This window comes from Lissotriton vulgaris, chromosome 5 (assembly GCF_964263255.1).
Source record: "Lissotriton vulgaris chromosome 5, aLisVul1.2, whole genome shotgun sequence".
NCBI classification, from domain to species: domain Eukaryota; kingdom Metazoa; phylum Chordata; class Amphibia; order Caudata; family Salamandridae; genus Lissotriton; species Lissotriton vulgaris.
Window position 1 is genome coordinate 1958461784 of NC_141693.1, and position 18734 is coordinate 1958480517.

General features: G+C 41.5%; 1 protein-coding gene across 1 annotated transcript in view; it reads right to left on the reverse strand.

The window, feature by feature from the left end:
- LOC147717869 (uncharacterized) overlaps nucleotides 1–18734 on the reverse strand; it is a 238819-nt gene that overhangs the window by 85463 nt on the left and 134622 nt on the right. The window contains exons 8-9 of the mRNA XM_086920577.1: nucleotides 17979–18264; nucleotides 16758–16906 (exon numbers count right to left, since the gene is read on the reverse strand). Coding sequence (XP_086776703.1) covers nucleotides 16758–16906; nucleotides 17979–18264 — 435 coding nt within the window. The remainder of the gene's footprint in view (nucleotides 1–16757; nucleotides 16907–17978; nucleotides 18265–18734) is intronic.

Consider the following 18734-nt stretch of genomic DNA (forward strand, 5'->3'; position numbering starts at 1 on the left):
GCCGGGACTGGTGTCTTGTTGTGAACGCTGGAATCACCGTATTTTAACAATCACTGCATTTAATTTTGTTTTAGCACAAAGTGTGTTTTTAAACCTCCTGACTACTAGGAACCATTTGCCACTCTCTGGCACTTAACGCTTACCTGTTTATGCAACTTAGCCCCATCGCAGCCAAGTAGATGCTGCCGGGGATGTGACTCCCTTGGCGTCCGCCATCTTGGGGGTGAATTCTGCGAGCGGTCAAGTGCTCGGCCCCTCCCTCACCCAAAACTACAAAAACCCTCATTTCTACCCGCACTGCTGACTAAGACCGCTGCCTGTTGACGGTCCTGAGGCGGAAAGCCAGGACTGGTGTCTTGTTGTGAATGCTGGAATCGCCGTATTTTAACAATCACTGCATTTAATTTTGTTTTAGCATAAAGTGTGTTTTTAAACCTCCTGACTACTAGGAACCATTTGCCACTCTCTGGCACTTAACGCTTACCTGTTTATGCATCTTAGCCCCATCGCAGCCGAGTAGATGCTGCCGGGGATGTGACTCCCTTGGCGTCCGCCATCTTGAGGGTGAATTCTGCGAGCGGTCAAGTGCTCGGACCCTCCCTCACCCACAACTACAAAAACCCTCATTTCTACCCGCACTGCTGACTAAGAGCTCTGCGTGTTGACGGTCCTGAGGTGGAAAGCTGGGACTGGTGTCTCGTTGTGAATGCTGGAATCGCCGTATTTGAACAATCACTGCATTTAACTTTGTTTTAGCACAATGTGTGTTTTTAAACCTCCTGACTACTAGGAACCATTTGCCACTCTCTGGCACTTAACGCTTACCTGTTTATGTATCTTAGCCCCATCACAGCCGAGTAGACGCTGCCGGGGGTGTGACTCCCTTGGTGTCCGCCATCTTGGGGGTGAATTCTGCGAGCGGTCAAGTGATCGGCCCCTCCCTCACCCACAACTATAAAATGGCCCCCCCCTCACAGGGAGCGCAGCGGACGGGCGCAGCGGGCGCGCCAAAGGCAAGCCCGTCTGCGCCCGTCCGCGCCAGTTCCACGCCTAGCGCCGGAAACTACGGCCATTTTCAAAAACCCCCCCAAAAAATTCAATACTCAAGCACACAGCTGTTGGAATTGAACTAATGCACCTGTAAACCTATGCAAAGAGCAAATCTAGAAGACTTCCCTCCTTCATTTAGCTGCGCCTCTTGTGGCCTGCAGACATTTAACAATCCTTCTCTCCAACCCCATAAACTAGGCAACTCGCTCCCAGCCAAGAGCAAGTGCCCTACTATTAATACTCATTTGCTGGCCAATAATAACCATAAGCGTGAATCAGGCCGCCCGGCGAATGGAAAAAGATTTTTGAAGTGTATTTTGTTGAACACTAGATCCATGGTTAAACATAAACATGAAATTTCAGCTTTGATCATAGACCATGCTATTGATCTAATGTTTCTAACAGAAACATGGGCATCTGATGCTTCAGGACCAGACTGGAATGACGCAGTTCCAGAAGGATACCTTGTAGAATTCGAAAATAGACAAGGAGCAGTGGGTGGTGGTATTGGGATCATTTATAAATCCCACTTAAAAGTATTCTCACTACCCATACAGGGTCTAGAAGCGGAAGCCATGAGCTTTAAAATTAAAGCCAATAATTGCCTAATATTTGCAGGCCTGCTTGTGTACCGCCCTCCCGGTCTGAGAGCGCCGTTTATTAGAGCACTACACACTTATCTAGAATCTACGTCCGACTCCGCCACTTACACCATCTTGGGCGATTTTAATTTTCATTTAGAACTAAACAATGACTCTGACTCGATCACCTTAATTGATAATTTTCTTAGCTTTGGCATGATTCAACTAATCTCAATTCCCACTCACATTGCAGAACATACCCTTGATGGCATCTTTACAAACAATGGCCATATTAAAGCTATCTCCACTCAAGCAGTTCCTTGGTCTGATCATAGTGCTATCTTTTTTAACATGCTTCTGAATAACCTGCCAAATAATCGAAGAGGCCTCACACTTCCTGAAATAACACGCCCTCGGAACAAACTAGAAACTGCTCTCTTGTCTGACTTACTCGCAAAGGATCCCCCTGCTCTCGAGACTGGTAACACTAACAAGGGAGCGATCAAATTCCAAAATTGGATCAGTCAGGCAGTCGATCAGCTGGCTCCTGTAGAAATGAAAAAAGCCAGAAGACGATCTGCGACTGCGCAGTGGTACTCCGCAGAGGTGAAACACATTAAACTGAAATGGCGACGACTTGAGCGGTATTGGCATTCGGATTATAGTGCTCAAAATAAATTAGTATACACCAAAGCCCTGCAGGAATATAAGGCAGCAATAGTTCTGGCCAAATCAGCCTATTTTACAAATAACATTCAGGCAGCTTCCAACACTGCCAGAGAACTATTCGAAACTGTCACTTATCTGACGAAGATCCCCCATGACACTGTCTTTAGCCCTGACCAGAACTTTGTGGATAACATTGCTACCTTCTTTCAACAAAAAGTTCAGACAGTTTACGATGATCTTAGTTCCTCTGCACTAAATACACTTATCGAAAATAATGACATTGCCCCCCTGATTGGTTCCAGCTACTCCTGTTTCCCCTTATTAGAAGAAACACAGGTGGCAGATCTAATCACACAGATGAAGTCAGGGTCCCCGTTAGATCCCTGTCCGCCACGTGTATTGCACATGATTCCACAGACGGTGGCAGCTGCCCTGACTCCTTTGATAAACAACATTATCACCTCTGGTGATTTCCCCAGTAGCTGGAAGAAAGCCTGCATTCGGCCTATCCTTAAGAAGGACAAGTTGGATCCTACTGAACCTAAGCACTACCGGCCAATATCCTGCCTACCCCTACCAGCCAAGATTCTGGAGAAAGCCATAAACCAAGACTTGATGCGATATGTTGACCATAACAAGCTCCCAGACCCCTCGCAACATGGTTTTCGCCCCTCCCACTCAACAGAGTCTACCTTGATTATGGCGACCGAAAACATTCGAAAGACAATGGACGAATGTGGTAGAATGGCCCTGATTTTATTAGACCTTACAGCGGCGTTCGACACCGTGAACCATTCGATTCTGTTAAACAGATTAAGAACTCTAGGTTTTGCCGGCACTGCTCTAACTCTTTTAACATCTTTTGTGGACTCCCGAATTCAACAAGTGCACTCGGAGGGTTTTCAATCTGACAAATTCTCCCTCCCAGGTGGGGTCCCTCAGGGCTCGGTGTTATCGCCTACTTTGTTTAACCTATACATCACCCCTTTAGCTGCCTTAATTCAATCACACGGCCTACAATTAGTGTTGTACGCCGATGACACCCAAATTGTAGTGTCAGTATCACAGTCTATTGAAGCCACAGCAGAGCGTTTTAAAAATTGCCTTCTCGGTGTAAAACATTGGATGAGCTGTAATTTTTTAAAACTAAATACGGACAAGACCGAAATAATCGAGTTCGGTCAGAACCGTCCTTCTGGAGCAACCTCTGGTGGCCTCCGGAGGCGGGCCCCTGTCCTAGTCCTGCAGACAAGGTTAGGAATCTTGGCTTCCTGGTGGATAAAGATCTCTCCTGCAAAGCGCAAATTAGCCAGGTAACTTCCACCTGTTTCCACACCATCAAGATTCTTAGGAAAGTTCTACCATACATCCCCCCTACGTTAAAAAAACTGTAATGGGTGCCCTGGTAATGTCCCGAGTGGATTATTGCAACTCACTCTACTTGGGCACAGGAGAAAAACAACTGAACAAACTGCAGCCAATTCAAAATGCCACAGCCAGGGTCCTACTGAATTTACCCTATCGTCATCCAACGTCCAAAGTCATCAACGAACTTCACTGGCTCCCAATTAGGTGCAGAATACAGTTTAAGGCCCTCTGTCTGGTCCACAAGTCCCTGTACGGTATGGGACCAGACGACTTCTCCAAACTCCTTCCTCGATATGTGCCATCGCGTACGCTGAGATGAGCCAATTATGATTTTATATGTCAGCCAAGAATAAGAAAAATGCGATGGGGAGGCAGGTCCTTTTCGTACCAAGCTTCCAGACTATGGAACTCTCAGCCCCCTGCACTGCGCTCACAAAAATCTAAATTATGCTTTAGAAAGGCACTGAAAACCAGTTTTTTCTCTCCGCATTAAGATCTGCTCTCACCGCCCTCTCTGTCATTATAGCGCCAAGACGCCGTGGCATTCAAGCGCTTTATAAGTATTTCAGTCAGTCATTCAGAACTCCCCTCCGCCCGCGGAGTATGCGGAGATTTGCCTATTCCCGATCCAGGGAAAATGCGAAGTAGGCAAATCTCCGCACACTCCGCAGCAGAGCGGAGTTGGTCCGCCACTCACCTCCACCCCCTATTAGGATAGAAGTTAAAAGTAATTTTAAAAATGTAAAAGCCACTTACCTGTCTACTGCGGCGGCTCCGGGCTGCCCTCCTCCTCTTCCTCGCCATACGGGTACTGCTTGATAGAGCTGCGTATGGAGGCGGGCAGCATAGCGGAGCTCCACGAAGTTCCAAAGAGTTTGTTTCCAACTCTGTGGCCCTCCGCCTAGCCCCACTAGGCACACTGTGCCTAGGGTTATTATAAATTTAATTTTGGATTCATTTAACTACTCTAATATGGCCGCCATACACAGCATTTATGAAATAGACGAGAAACATTGCTTGTCCATTGTTTATGTTTAATCACTTGGGCCAGATGTATACAATGAAAATGAATCCAAAATAGCACTGTATCGTGAACAAGTTTGCTGTGCAATCAAAATGCGTAGATCGTTTGTTGCAGACCAAAATTAAACGCTTCTTTTCTAAACTGCCAGGAGTGTCATGTCTTCAAAAATAGTTTTCAAAGGATGTTGGCGATATTCTACAGTGAAGGCAAACACGCCGAGGACGGCACCCTTGACATTCAGGTTGCACACATACAATTTCTACGAAAAAGATATATATATATATATATATATATATATATATATATATATATATATATATATTAAGCATGGGCGAATTTTGCGAATCTCGCGTTCGCGAATTTTGCGGATTTGCGAACTCGCAATACGCAAAATCCGCGAATTCTCGCGAATTTGCAGATTTTTTTTTTGTGTGTTTGCGCAGGTTTCTGCCAGTTCGCGAGGGTTTTGTACAATGTCGCAAATTGCGAACTTACCTGTCGGGTCGCAAGTTTCGCGAACTTGTTGTTTCTACGTGTCCAGCCTGTTTGGGACACTCTTCTTCATCACTGCCACTCTCTGTCACCACTGCCACTCTCTGACTACTCATGCCACCCTCTGGCCCACCCATGCCACCCTCTGTTTCATCACAGCACCCTCTGGTTGTCCAGTCAGTGTACATTATTGTGGCAACGCAAGCACACCTTCCCTGCCTCAAGTGACCTGAATTAATTTGGGGCTGATTAATGTGTCACAGAATATTTTTTTAGCTGGCACCTGCTTCCTTAGTGCTTCCTGATTAGTGAACTTTTGCACTTGCTAAGTGCTTTCATTGTTGCAAAATTAGTTACAACACCTGCCCTGCCCCAACTGACAATAATGAATTAGGGGCTGATTAATGGATTTGAACTGCCAGCCTGGCTCCTGCTTGTCTCCCTTAGCTGTAATTCAGGACCTTTGTGGCATATGTGTAACTATTCTGAGGTTCAGAGCAGGGTCACATAATAGTTGCAACTGGCAACTGAACTCTGGAGGGGGCCCTCAGCAAGCACTACAGGAAATGGCTACTAATGATGAGCCTGAACTTTTGAACCTGGTAAGTAGTTACTTTCAGTTTGCTAAAATCGTATTTCTGCAATTTTGCACGTATTCGCGGGGCGCGAACTCACGCGAACTCACGCGAACAGTGCGAGCAGTGCGAGCAAAATCCGCTGCTCGCGGATTTGCGGATTTTGCGGGAGATTCGCGAATCTCGCGGATTGCGAATTTCCCGAAAATCCGCAAAATCCGCGAGCGAAACGGATTTTCCGCCCATGCTTAATATATATATATATATATATTCACTGAAACAACCATAGGTTATAGACCATATATAGTTAGGAATTCGCATTTACAAAACCTTATTTTACTCACACAAAACCATTGAAATTCCATATATAGTTAGTTGCACTAACTATATATCGCGCACCCGCAATCCACTGCTCATGATGTCACATATTACATCATTCATGACATGGTCAGTGACATCACTGATGACATCACTGATGACATCTCAAATGACATCACTGATGACATCTCAAATGACATCACTGATGACATCACTGATGACATCTCATTTGACATTACTGATCACATCACTGATGATATCATTCATGTGATAATACGATGAACCTCTTCAGACTCTAATATAACCTTAGATACAATCAGTGTAAACAGACACTCACAGACTGTCACTCATCCATGGAGTTACTCACACACCTAGTCAGTCATGCAAAGAATCAATCACACCACCATTTCCTCAACTATACAGTTATACAAACTTTACTTATTCAAACATATACTAACACATATTTACTCTCTTATACAATCCCTGATACAAGTTCACAATGATCCATACAGCCACTCACACATTCACGGGCTCTTATGCACAGTTATTTATATATGTCAACTGTCACATGTACTGTGTTTTACATATGTACTTACTTTGACATGTGGCACTGAGATATCCATTCACTCACCAATACACTCATGCACACAGTCAACCGCCCATACAGCTGTTTCCACATGCACTTTTGAAACCATACATCTAGTGAATCAACTGCTCACACATCTATGCACAGAGTCATACACCTCCCAGCCACCCACACAAACACTCAGCCTCCCATACAAATACTTGGGCAACCAATCAATAACCCATATAGTTACTCATATAGCTACTTATCAACACATGCAACAGTTTACAGAACAACAGACATAATGATGCACAAATTAAGACAGTTTAGTCACTAACCCAAGCACTCAGTGAGACACATTTAATCACTCACTCATACAGTCAGTCATGCACCTACTAAATCCTTCATCCAGACACTTATACAACCACTCATTCTTCAATATGTAAGACATATTTTAACTTTACAGAAACATACAGTCACTGGATGTTGTCATCAGTGATGTCATCAGTGATGTCATTTGAGATGTCATCAGTGATGTCATCAGTGATGTCACTGACCATGTCATGAATGATGTAATATGTGACATCATCAGCAGTGGATTGCGGGTGCGCGATATATAGTTAGTGCAACTAACTATATATGGAATTTCAATGGTTTTGTGTGAGTAAAATAGGGTTTTGTAAATGCGAATTCCTAACTATATATGGTCTATAACCTATGGTTTTTTCAGTGAATTTTCAAGGTTTTGTAAATGCTAATTCCTAACTATATATGGTCTATAACCTATGGTTTTTTCAGTGAATTTTCAAGGTTTTGTTAATGCTAATTCCTAATTATATATGGTCTATAACCTATGGTTTTTTCAGTGAATATATATATATACATACATATATAAACATATATCATCTGTATATCTTTATAAATACAAACATAAATGCATGCATACATATACTTATATGCATACAGATGCATGTTATTTACATGAAAGTTGAAAAAACACTAATAAAAGCAAAGCTAAAAAGCCACCTCATTACAAACAGAATGGCTTTAACTTAAACGAGGGCGAGATCTATTGCATTTTCAATGCTTGTTTACTTTGGTTCCATCAAGAAGGCATTCAGATGTGTCACACATTTGCCATAAATTCTGAATGTTAGCACTCTAGTTGCACATTAGATCACTGTAGTAAAGCTACTGCTCACCAGGGACGTCTGCTGCTGGTATTCAAAGTGCATGTTTCAGTCTGCATGTCAGAATTTTTTTAATGAAATAGAAGAGGATTTGAGAAGTCACTCAAAATGATCCCTAATTTTTCTTTCTGAAGCACTAATCATACTTTCTATGGCAAAATTAACCCCCTCATGTTGTTCCTTTTTAAATTGAGTGTTTTCAGACTTACCACTTCATTCCAATCAAGATGGCTTCTGGTGTGCCATACTTTTGTCATAAGTAAGACTGTTAGCGCTCTAGTTGTTCTTTAGAACACTCTGGGACATTCTGTCATTGGGCTATACTTGGGGTACATCTGGGTGATATTTGGGCTACATGTAGGCTCTTTTGTCTCTGGTGGCCATCTTGGGAGACTGTATGTCAGAATTTTTTAATGAAATTGAAGAGGGTTTGAGAAGTCACTCAAAATGTGCCCTAATTTTTCTTTCTGCAGCACTAATCATAATTCATATGGCAAAATATACCCCCTCATTTTGTTCCTTTTTAAATTAAATGTTTTAAGAGTTACCACTTTATTCCAATCAAGATGGCTTCAGGTGTGCCATACCTTTGTAATAAGTAGGACTGTTAGCGCTCTAGTTGTTCTTTAGAACACTCTGGGACATTCTGTCATTGGGCTATACTTGGGCTACATCTGGGTGATATTTGGGCTACATTTGGGCTCTTTTGTCTCTGGTGGCCATTTTGGGAGACTGCGTGTCAGAATTTTTTTATGAAATAAAAGAGGATTTGAAAAGTCACTCAAAATGTGCCCTAATTTTTCTTTCTGCAGCACTAATAATACCTTCTATTGCATAATATGCCCCCTCATTTTGTTCCTTTTTAAATTAAATGTTTTAAGAGTTACCACTTTATTCCCATCACGATGGCTCCAGGTGTGCTATACCTTTGTAATAAGTAGGACTGTTAGCGCTCTAGTTGTTCTTTAGAACACTCTGGGACAATCTGTCATTGGGCTATACTTGGGCTACATCTGGGTGATATTTGGGCTACATTTGGGCTCTTTTGTCTCTGGTGGCCATTTTGGGAGACTGCATGTCAGAATGTTTTAATGAAATAGAAAAGGATTTGAGAAGTCACTCAAAATGTGCCCTAATTTTTCATTCTGCAGCACTAATCATACTTTCTATGGCAAAATATACCCCCCTCATGTTGTTTCTTTTTAAATTAAATGTTTTAAGAGTTACCACTTTTTTCCAATCAAGATGGCTTCAGGTGTGCCATACCTTTGTAATAAGTAGGACTGTTAGCGCTCTAGTTGTTCTTTAGAACACTCTGGGACATTCTGTCATTGGGCTATACTTGGGCTACATCTGGGTGATATTTGGGCTACATTTGGGCTCTTTTGTCTCTGGTGGCCATTTTGGGAGACTGCATGTCAGAATGTTTTAATGAAATAGAAAAGGATTTGAGAAGTCACTCAAAATGTGCCCTAATTTTTCATTCTGCAGCACTAATCATACTTTCTATGGCAAAATATACCCCCTCATGTTGTTTCTTTTTAAATTAAATGTTTTAAGAGTTACCACTTTATTCCAATCAAGATGGCTTCAGGTGTGCCATACCTTTGTAATAAGTAGGACTGTTAGCGCTCTAGTTGTTCTTTAGAACACTCTAGGAGGCTGCAGTAGAACACAAAGGAATCAACTGACAGTCTCTGTCCTTGTTGGATGTACATGTTTTACTGAGAATGTCAGACTTCATTTTCACATGACTGAGAAAGATAATGTGAATTTACAGAAAATATGCTTTCAGTTTAGCTTATAGATCCCCTTCCAAACCACTGTGGGAAAATCATGAGATATTAGTTTTCTTTCAAACAATATTCATGATATCACAGCAGAAGGTTTTTTCACACAGTAAAATCACCTTAGAACCCACCACAATTCCTAAAACGAGTATGGTACCATCAACAAATGATTTATAATGTAACTAAAGTCCTAAAACCCTCTATTAACTACAATGCTTTTTAATGAGGTGCTATCATGTATATTGGTCCCAAGATGGCTGCCAACACTTCTTGGATGAAGTGCTGACAGCCAATCAGATCAGATGTGTGGTTAGGCTCCGCCCAGATATATATCTTTTTTTGAACCTAAATTACTCAAAATCCACTGGAGCACATATAATGAGACCTAGCAAAGGCACATCGGGCTAATAGTCCCTACAATTTTGGCAAGTTTCGTGCAAATCCATTCAGCCGTTCGAGCTAAAAGTGAGGCCAACCGCCCTATGGAAATTAACATGGGAAAAACGCGTTTTGGGACCCCCCTTTTTTCTCGGCCCCCCCTTGATGAAACCCCCCCAAATTGTCAGGGGCTGCTCAGAAACAAAATGTTCCATTTTCCTGAAAATTTCAGCCAATTCCGTCCACAAACGCCAAAGTGATTAGACATAGAATTTTCAAAAATCCCATAGAGAAAAAATCCTAACTATATATACCTACTGGCGACCGCCAGTAGGTAATATATATATATATATATATATATATATATCCAAAATCGATTCGGCTCGTGATCAAGAGGTTTTACCTCGAAACGCGTTGAGTAGGAGCTAAGAATAAAAGCTCTTGGATAACTGCAAAGCTGGCCTGGACATTCCTTTCTTTATTTTGCGGAATCGATTTTGGATATCTGGGGAGTGGCTGCCCCGTCCAGGCCCTCCGCTGCAAGGGGCAGGGGTTCAGAGCACGAAATTACCTTTGGATATATATATATATATATATATATATATATATATATATATATATATATATATATATTCACTGAAAAAACCATAGGTTATAGACCATATATAGTTAGGAATTCTGACATCACTGATGACATCTCATTTGACATTACTGATCACATCACTGATGATATCATTCATGTGATAATACGATGAACCTCTTCAGACTCTAATATAACCTTAGATACAATCAGTGTAAACAGACACTCACAGACTGTCACTCATCCATGGAGTTACTCACACACCTAGTCAGTCATGCAAAGAATCAATCACACCTCCATTTCCTCAACTATACAGTTATACAAACTTTACTTATTCAAACATATACTAACACATATTTACTCTCTGATACAATCCCTGATACAAGTTCACAATGATCCATACAGCCACTCACACATTCACTGGCTCTTATGCACAGTTATTTATATATGTCAACTCTCACATGTACTGTGTTTTACATATGTACTTACTTTGACATGTAGCACTGAGATATCCATTCACTCACCAATACACTCATGCACACAGTCAACCGCCCATACAGCTGTTTCCACATGCACTTTTGAAACCATACATCTAGTGAATCAACTGCTCACACATCTATGCACAGAGTCATACACCTCCCAGCCACCCACACACACACTCAGTCTCCCATACAAATACTTGGGCAACCAATCAATAACCCATATAGTTACTCATATAGCTACTTATCAACACATGCAACAGTTTACAGAACAACAGACATAATGATGCACAAATTAAGACAGTTTAGTCACTAACCCATGCACTCAGTGAGACACATTTAATCACTCACTCCTACAGTCAGTCATGCACCTACTAAATCCTTCATCCAGACACTTATACATCCACTCATTCTTCAATATGTAAGACATATTTTAACTTTACAGAAACATACAGTCACTGGATGTTGTCATCAGTGATGTCATCAGTGATGTCATTTGAGATGTCATCAGTGATGTCATCAGTGATGTCACTGACCATGTCATGAATGATGTAATATGTGACATCATCAGCAGTGGATTGCGGGTGCGCGATATATAGTTAGTGCAACTAACTATATATGGAATTTCAATGGTTTTGTGTAAGTAAAATAAGGTTTTATAAATGCGAATTCCTAACTATATATGGTCTATAACCTATGGTTTTTTCAGTGAATTTTCAAGGTTTTGTAAATGCTAATTCCTAACTATATATGGTCTATAACCTATGGTTTTTTCAGTGAATTTTCAAGGTTTTGTAAATGCTAATTCCTAACTATATATGGTCTATAACCTATGGTTTTTTCAGTGAATATATATATATACATACATATATAAACATATATCATCTGTATATCTATATAAATACAAACATAAATGCATGTATACATATACTTATATGCATACAGATGCATGTTATTTACATGAAAGTTGAAAAAACACTAATAAAAGCAAAGCTAAAAAGCCACCTCATTACAAACAGAATGGCTTTAACTTAAACGAGGGCGAGATCTATTGCATTTTCAATGCTTGTTTACTTTGGTTCCATCAAGAAGGCATTCAGATGTGTCACACATTTGCCATAAATTCTGAATGTTAGCACTCTAGTTGCACATTAGATCACTGTAGTAAAGCTACTGCTCACCAGGGACGTCTGCTGCTGGTATTCAAAGTGCATGTTTCAGTCTGCATGTCAGAATTTTTTTAATGAAATAGAAGAGGATTTGAGAAGTCACTCAAAATGATCCCTAATTTTTCTTTCTGAAGCACTAATCATACTTTCTATGGCAAAATTAACCCCCTCATGTTGTTCCTTTTTAAATTGAGTGTTTTCAGACTCACCACTTCATTCCAATCAAGATGGCTTCTGGACTGGTGTGCCATACTTTTGTCATAAGTAAGACTGTTAGCGCTCTAGTTGTTCTTTAGAACACTCTGGGACATTCTGTCATCGGGTTATACTTGGGGTACATCTGGGTGATATTTGGGCTACATTTAGGCTCTTTTGTCTCTGGTGGCCATCTTGGGAGACTGTATGTCAGAATTTTTTTATGAAATTGAAGAGGGTTTGAGAAGTCACTCAAAATGTGCCCTAATTTTTCTTTCTGAAGCACTAATCATAATTCATATGGCAAAATATACCCCCTCATTTTTTTCCTTTTTAAATTAAATGTTTTAAGAGTTACCACTTTATTCCAATCAAGATGGCTTCAGGTGTGCCATACCTTTGTAATAAGTAGGACTGTTAGCGCTCTAGTTGTTCTTTAGAACACTCTGGGACATTCTGTCATTGGGCTATACTTGGGCTACATCTGGGTGATATTTGGGCTACATTTGGGCTCTTTTGTCTCTGGTGGACATTTTGGGAGACTGCATGTCAGAATTTTTTAATGAAATAGAAGAGGATTTGAAAAGTCACTCAAAATGTGCCCTAATTTTTCTTTCTGCAGCACTAATAATACCTTCTATTGCATAATATACCCCCTCATTTTGTTCCTTTTTAAATTAAATGTTTTAAGAGTTACCACTTTATTCGCATCACGATGGCTCCAGGTGTGCTATACCTTTGTAATAAGTAGGACTGTTAGTGCTCTAGTTGTTCTTTAGAACACTCTGGGACATTCTGTCATTGGGCTATACTTGGGCTACATCTGGGTGATATTTGGGCTACATTGGGCTCTTTTGTCTCTGGTGGCCATTTTGGGAGACTGCATGTCAGAATGTTTTAATGAAATAGAAAAGGATTTGAGAAGTCACTCAAAATGTGCCCTAATGTTTCATTCTGCAGCACTAATCATACTTTCTATGGCAAAATATACCCCCTCATGTTGTTTCTTTTTAAATTAAATGTTTTAAGAGTTACCACTTTATTCCAATCAAGATGGCTTCAGGTGTGCCATACCTTTGTAATAAGTAGGACTGTTTGCGCTCTAGTTGTTCTTTAGAACACTCTAGGAGGCTGCAGTAGAACACAAAGGAATCAACTGACAGTCTCTGTCCTTGTTGGATGTACATGTTTTACTGAGAATGTCAGACTTCATTTTCACATGACTGAGAAAGATAATGTGAATTTACAGAAAATATGCTTTCAGTTTAGCTTATAGATCCCCTTCCAAACCACTGTGGGAAAATCATGAGATATTAGTTTTCTTTCAAACAATATTCATGATATCACAGCAGAAGGTTTTTTTCACATGGTAAAATCACCTTAGAACCCACCACAATTCCTAAAACGAGTATGGTACCATCAACAAATGATTTATAATGTAACTAAAGTCCTAAAACCCTCTATTAACTACAATGCTTTTTAATGAGGTGCTATCATGTATATTGGTCCCAAGATGGCTGCCAACACTTCTTGGATGAAGTGCTGACAGCCAATCAGATCAGATGTGTGGTTAGGCTCCGCCCAGATATATATCTTTTTTTGAACCTAAATTACTCAAAATCCACTGGAGCACATATATTGAGACCTAGCAAAGGCACATCGGGCTAACAGTCCCTACAATTTTGCCAAGCTTCGTGCAAATCCATTCAGCCGTTCGAGCTAAAAGTGAGGCCAACCGCCCTATGGAAATGAACATGGGAAAAACGTGTTTTGGGACCCCCCTTTTTTCTCGGCCCCCCCTTGATGAAACCCCCCCAAATTGTCAGGGGCTGCTCAGAAACAAAATGTTCCATTTTCCTGAAAATTTCAGCCAATTCCGTCCACAAACGCCAAAGTTATTAGACATAGAATTTTCAAAAATCCCATAGAGAAAAAATCCTAACTATATATACCTACTGGCGACCGCCAGTAGGTAATATATATATATATATATATATGTGTGGGCGCAGACCAAACTTTTGTGCAGCCTTATTTTATTTCTCTCTCATGAAACGTCAGGACGCCTTTCGGCCGTCCAAGCTGCCTTGATCACCTGACCATGCATCGAACATTACCCAATTTAAAGTGCCAGTGCATCATTGTGGGAATAGACACGGAAGAAATACTAATAACTGTATGAATACATTTCCTGGTATAGATACAGAAAAAATTATTAATTGCGGTTCTGTTTCATAACTTCATAAATGCATAATCAGAAATCTACAAACCTATCAACATTTAGCCAGTTATAGCAAAAAATGACTGCATGAATGCTTTACAATTCATCATTTCTTCTAACCTTGATGCACTACTTCATCCTTACAACTGTGTGCTTACCGTGAATTTTCAGGGAAAATATACATTTATACATCTCCAGAAATTAACAACTAAAAATTGATTTAAAAAACTTCAAAAGCTTCATCTAGTCACCTAATTATTATCATATGTAGTAGCGAATGCATGGGGTCCGATCTTTATATTTTTTTCCTTCTCAAATCAAACTTCATGCAATTTTTCTAAATGAAATAGCAATAACAGAATTTCATCTTGATGCACCCTTATTCATCATTGATCTATCAAAGTATATATATAGATAGATAAATACATCTATATATATTACCTTATCAACACCAACCCCTGAACTCTTAGCCAATCTAAACACTAAAAGTCCCCTTGCCACCCAAATATCCGTACCCACCCCAAACCCTAAATATCCCCTAGCCACAAAAATCCCCTTACCCCCTAAAAATTCCCTTGCCACCCAAATAACCTTACCCACACTAAAACTTAAAATACCTAAGCTAAATAAAACCTTGCTACCCATATAGGCCTACCCACTCTAAACTCTAAACATACGCTTGCCACCCAAACACCCCTGCCCAACCTAAACACTAAAAATACCCTTGCCACCCAAATATACTTACCAACCCTAAACCCTAAATATGCCCTTGTCACTCAAATACCCTAAACCCTAAGATACCCAGGTCACTGAAGTACCCTTACCCACCTAAAATCCTAAAAATACCCTTGCCACCAACATACCCATACTCGCACTAAAAGCCAAAAATTCCCAAGCCACCAAATACCCTCACCCAACCCTAAACACTGAAAAATGGCCAATATATAAATAACATAAATGTTATACGTACAAGCAAATGTCTTACTTTTTTCTTTTAAAGGCAGCTGATAGATACCCCACCACCTACCTCTCACCTCCTTGTAATAATCCTACCTATGACACTCAAAGATACACTGCCACCAACCTCTCATCTCCAAGTCCTGACCCTTCATGCATCACTTAAAGATACACCGCCACTTACCTCCCACCTCAAGCACTGACCCTCCTGTGCCAGTTAAAGGTACACTGCCACCTACCTCCAGTCTCCAAGTTCTGACCCTTCCTTTGCCACGCTAAAATACGCTGCCATCTACCTCCCACCTCCTATTATCATCGTCATCAAATTTCTTTATTTCAGTTTAGCAAACCATAAAAGAATGACCATAGGGATCATGAATTTAATGTACAATTAATAGAGCGTATGAGTAAACAGTGTACAAATAAGAAATAAAAGTGCTCAAATTGACATTAAAAGAATGCAACATCATATTAATAAAACAATATCCACAGCGGTCATGGCTTGGGTCGCACTAACATATTATTATGAAAAAAGTGCAGTAGTGTTGTTAATATTTATACAACTGAATTTCCATATTGATACCCTGCGCATAAAACCTTTAATCAAAAAGGCGATGATCCTGCCTTCGACACTCAAAGATACATTGCCATTTACCTCTTGCCTCCAAGTACTGACCCTTCCTGTGCCACTCACACATATAAACTGCCACCTACCTCCCACCTGCAAGTACTTACCCTCCCTGTGCCACTCAAAGATACACTACCACTTACCCTCCACCTCAAGTACTGACCCTTCCTGTGCCCCTTAAAGGTACACTGCCACCTACCTCAAGCCTCCAAGTACTGACCCTTCCTGTGCCACTCAAAGATACGCTGCCACCTACCTCAAGCCTCCAACTATTGACCCTTCCTGTGCCACTCACACATATAAACCTCCCACCTGCAAGTACTTACCCTCCCTTTGCCACTCAAAGATACACTTCCACTTACGTCCCACCTCAAGTACTGACCCTTCCTGTGCCACTCAAACATACACTATCACCTTCCTCCCTCCTCCAAGTACTGACCCTTCTTGTGCCAATGGTAGATACACTTCCAAGATACTTCCCTTGCCAGTTATAGATGCCCGCCCCGCAATTGATTAATACCTGAAACTCACCGTCTGGTGGAAGAGCGAAGACCTGCACCTCACCCAGCGTCAGATACTCTGCGCGTCCAGGAATGTTGACCGTCACATAGCGCCCAGACATACCACTGCAGCTGAAGGATTGCGTCACTCCAGCGCCGAGTGAGACAATAGTGGTGCACCTGTGAGGAGAATAGCAGGGTGCTGAGTGTGCCAAACGCCTCTCTGGTTCATAAGACAATACGATGAATAAAACATTGGCACAGTGTTTTCTTTTTAGTCTTTAAAACCTCAGGCCTTAAGAGTTCTCTCACTGTGCTAACCATAGAGGGTGGGATCAGACTCAGAGAGTGAAAGGTATGGAGGCCACCATGGCAACTCTGAGACTGAGGCCAGACTGCAGTCTAAGTGTGCAGCCGATATACCATGGGGCTCTGGGCCAGACCTTGAATGACCACATACATGGAGACAGCACAACACACTCTGCAACTGGTGTCAGACCCCCAGAGGTGACCGGTCCCAGGATAAGCAACCGCATTCTAAGAATTGGGTCAGACCCGGAGAGTTTGAAAGTATGGGCCTATTAACAAACCCCTGACAGAGGGGCTCAGTGAGCCAAGTTTGGAGAAAAGCAAACCCAGAGATTGGAAGCCAGATACTGAGGGCCAGATGTGCAAGGGTTTTTGATGTCATAAATTGTTTTGACCTCAAGAAAAGCCTTTTTAGATGTACCAACCCTATTTTGCGATTCAGTAACCTATTACCGACTTGCAAAATGAGTTAACAATTCGGTATTAAGAAGGGGCGTGTTAAGGGTCCCTTCCTAATAGGGACTTCGTTTGGTATGTGCAAATGTTTTGTGACTAATTCAAGTAGGTGGAAACCCATTCACAAATGGGGAGGGGTCCCATTGGGACCCATAACCCCTTCTAAATGTATGAAAAAAAGATTTTTAAGAGAAGGCAGTGTTCCCACGGACCACTGCCTACTCTTACAACATGAAAATAAAACTTTGTATTTTTGTTTTTGAAACACATCCTGTTTTACTTCAGGGAAAATGGTCTGCATTTAAAAAATATACCTTTAATTAAATGCAAACACAGACATTGTGGTCTGCTGTCCCCAGTAATCTTACATATGTCACACCAGATCATTTATATTCTGTACTTCTGGTTTTTCTGGCACAGACTACCATCACTGTAGTTCCATTCACCTTTACGGGGTCCACTGGGTGAGATCCTAAGGATGGCCTACCTGGGGTTCACGATGCCGTTCTTCTCCAATGAGTTCCCGATTCGGATTTCGGCACCATTGAGTCTCTCAGGCACAGCTTCCGCTCTGTTGGTCACGGTCACTGAGGCAATGCGATACGTGGCCAGAAGGTCGACCCTCCACCAGGCTGGGAGATCAATGTTTGTGTGAGTGATTTGATTTAGGTAAAAGCTACTGCTCAGTACTCCATCAATGGCTCGGCTTGCGATTGTTTGTGACGAGTAGTCGCTGGACTGTGAGGCCACACCTGCACGAGCCACATTGGTCACTACAGGAGAGAGGATGGAGAGGTCATTGCTCAACACAATCCTTCTGGTGCCACCCTAGATGTTCCTAGAAAATGAGAATGGATGAAATTAGAAGTTTCAGCCTGGAAGGTGGATAAAAAGAATGCCATGACCTTCAAACATTCACTTATTGAGGGCATGGATGGTAATTTTGAGTAGGGGTTGCGGCACCTCGCCCTCCCTCTGATACTCAGGGCCATGAGGCAGTGGCAGGAACAGACTGTAAACAGGTTACTAACATATGTTTACTTTCTGTCATTTTCCTTCCCCCAGAAGCAAAGGAAAGGCTGAGGAAGAGCCAGGAGTGGGACCACGTTCAATGTGGTGATGTCATCAGCGGTGAAAGTAGTGCTTAATTTGTTAAATAATAGGTGCCAGGGCCCTGACTCAGAGACCACCGCAGCTTGCACCACCCATTGCCCTGGTCATCAATGCCAATGGCGGAACTAAC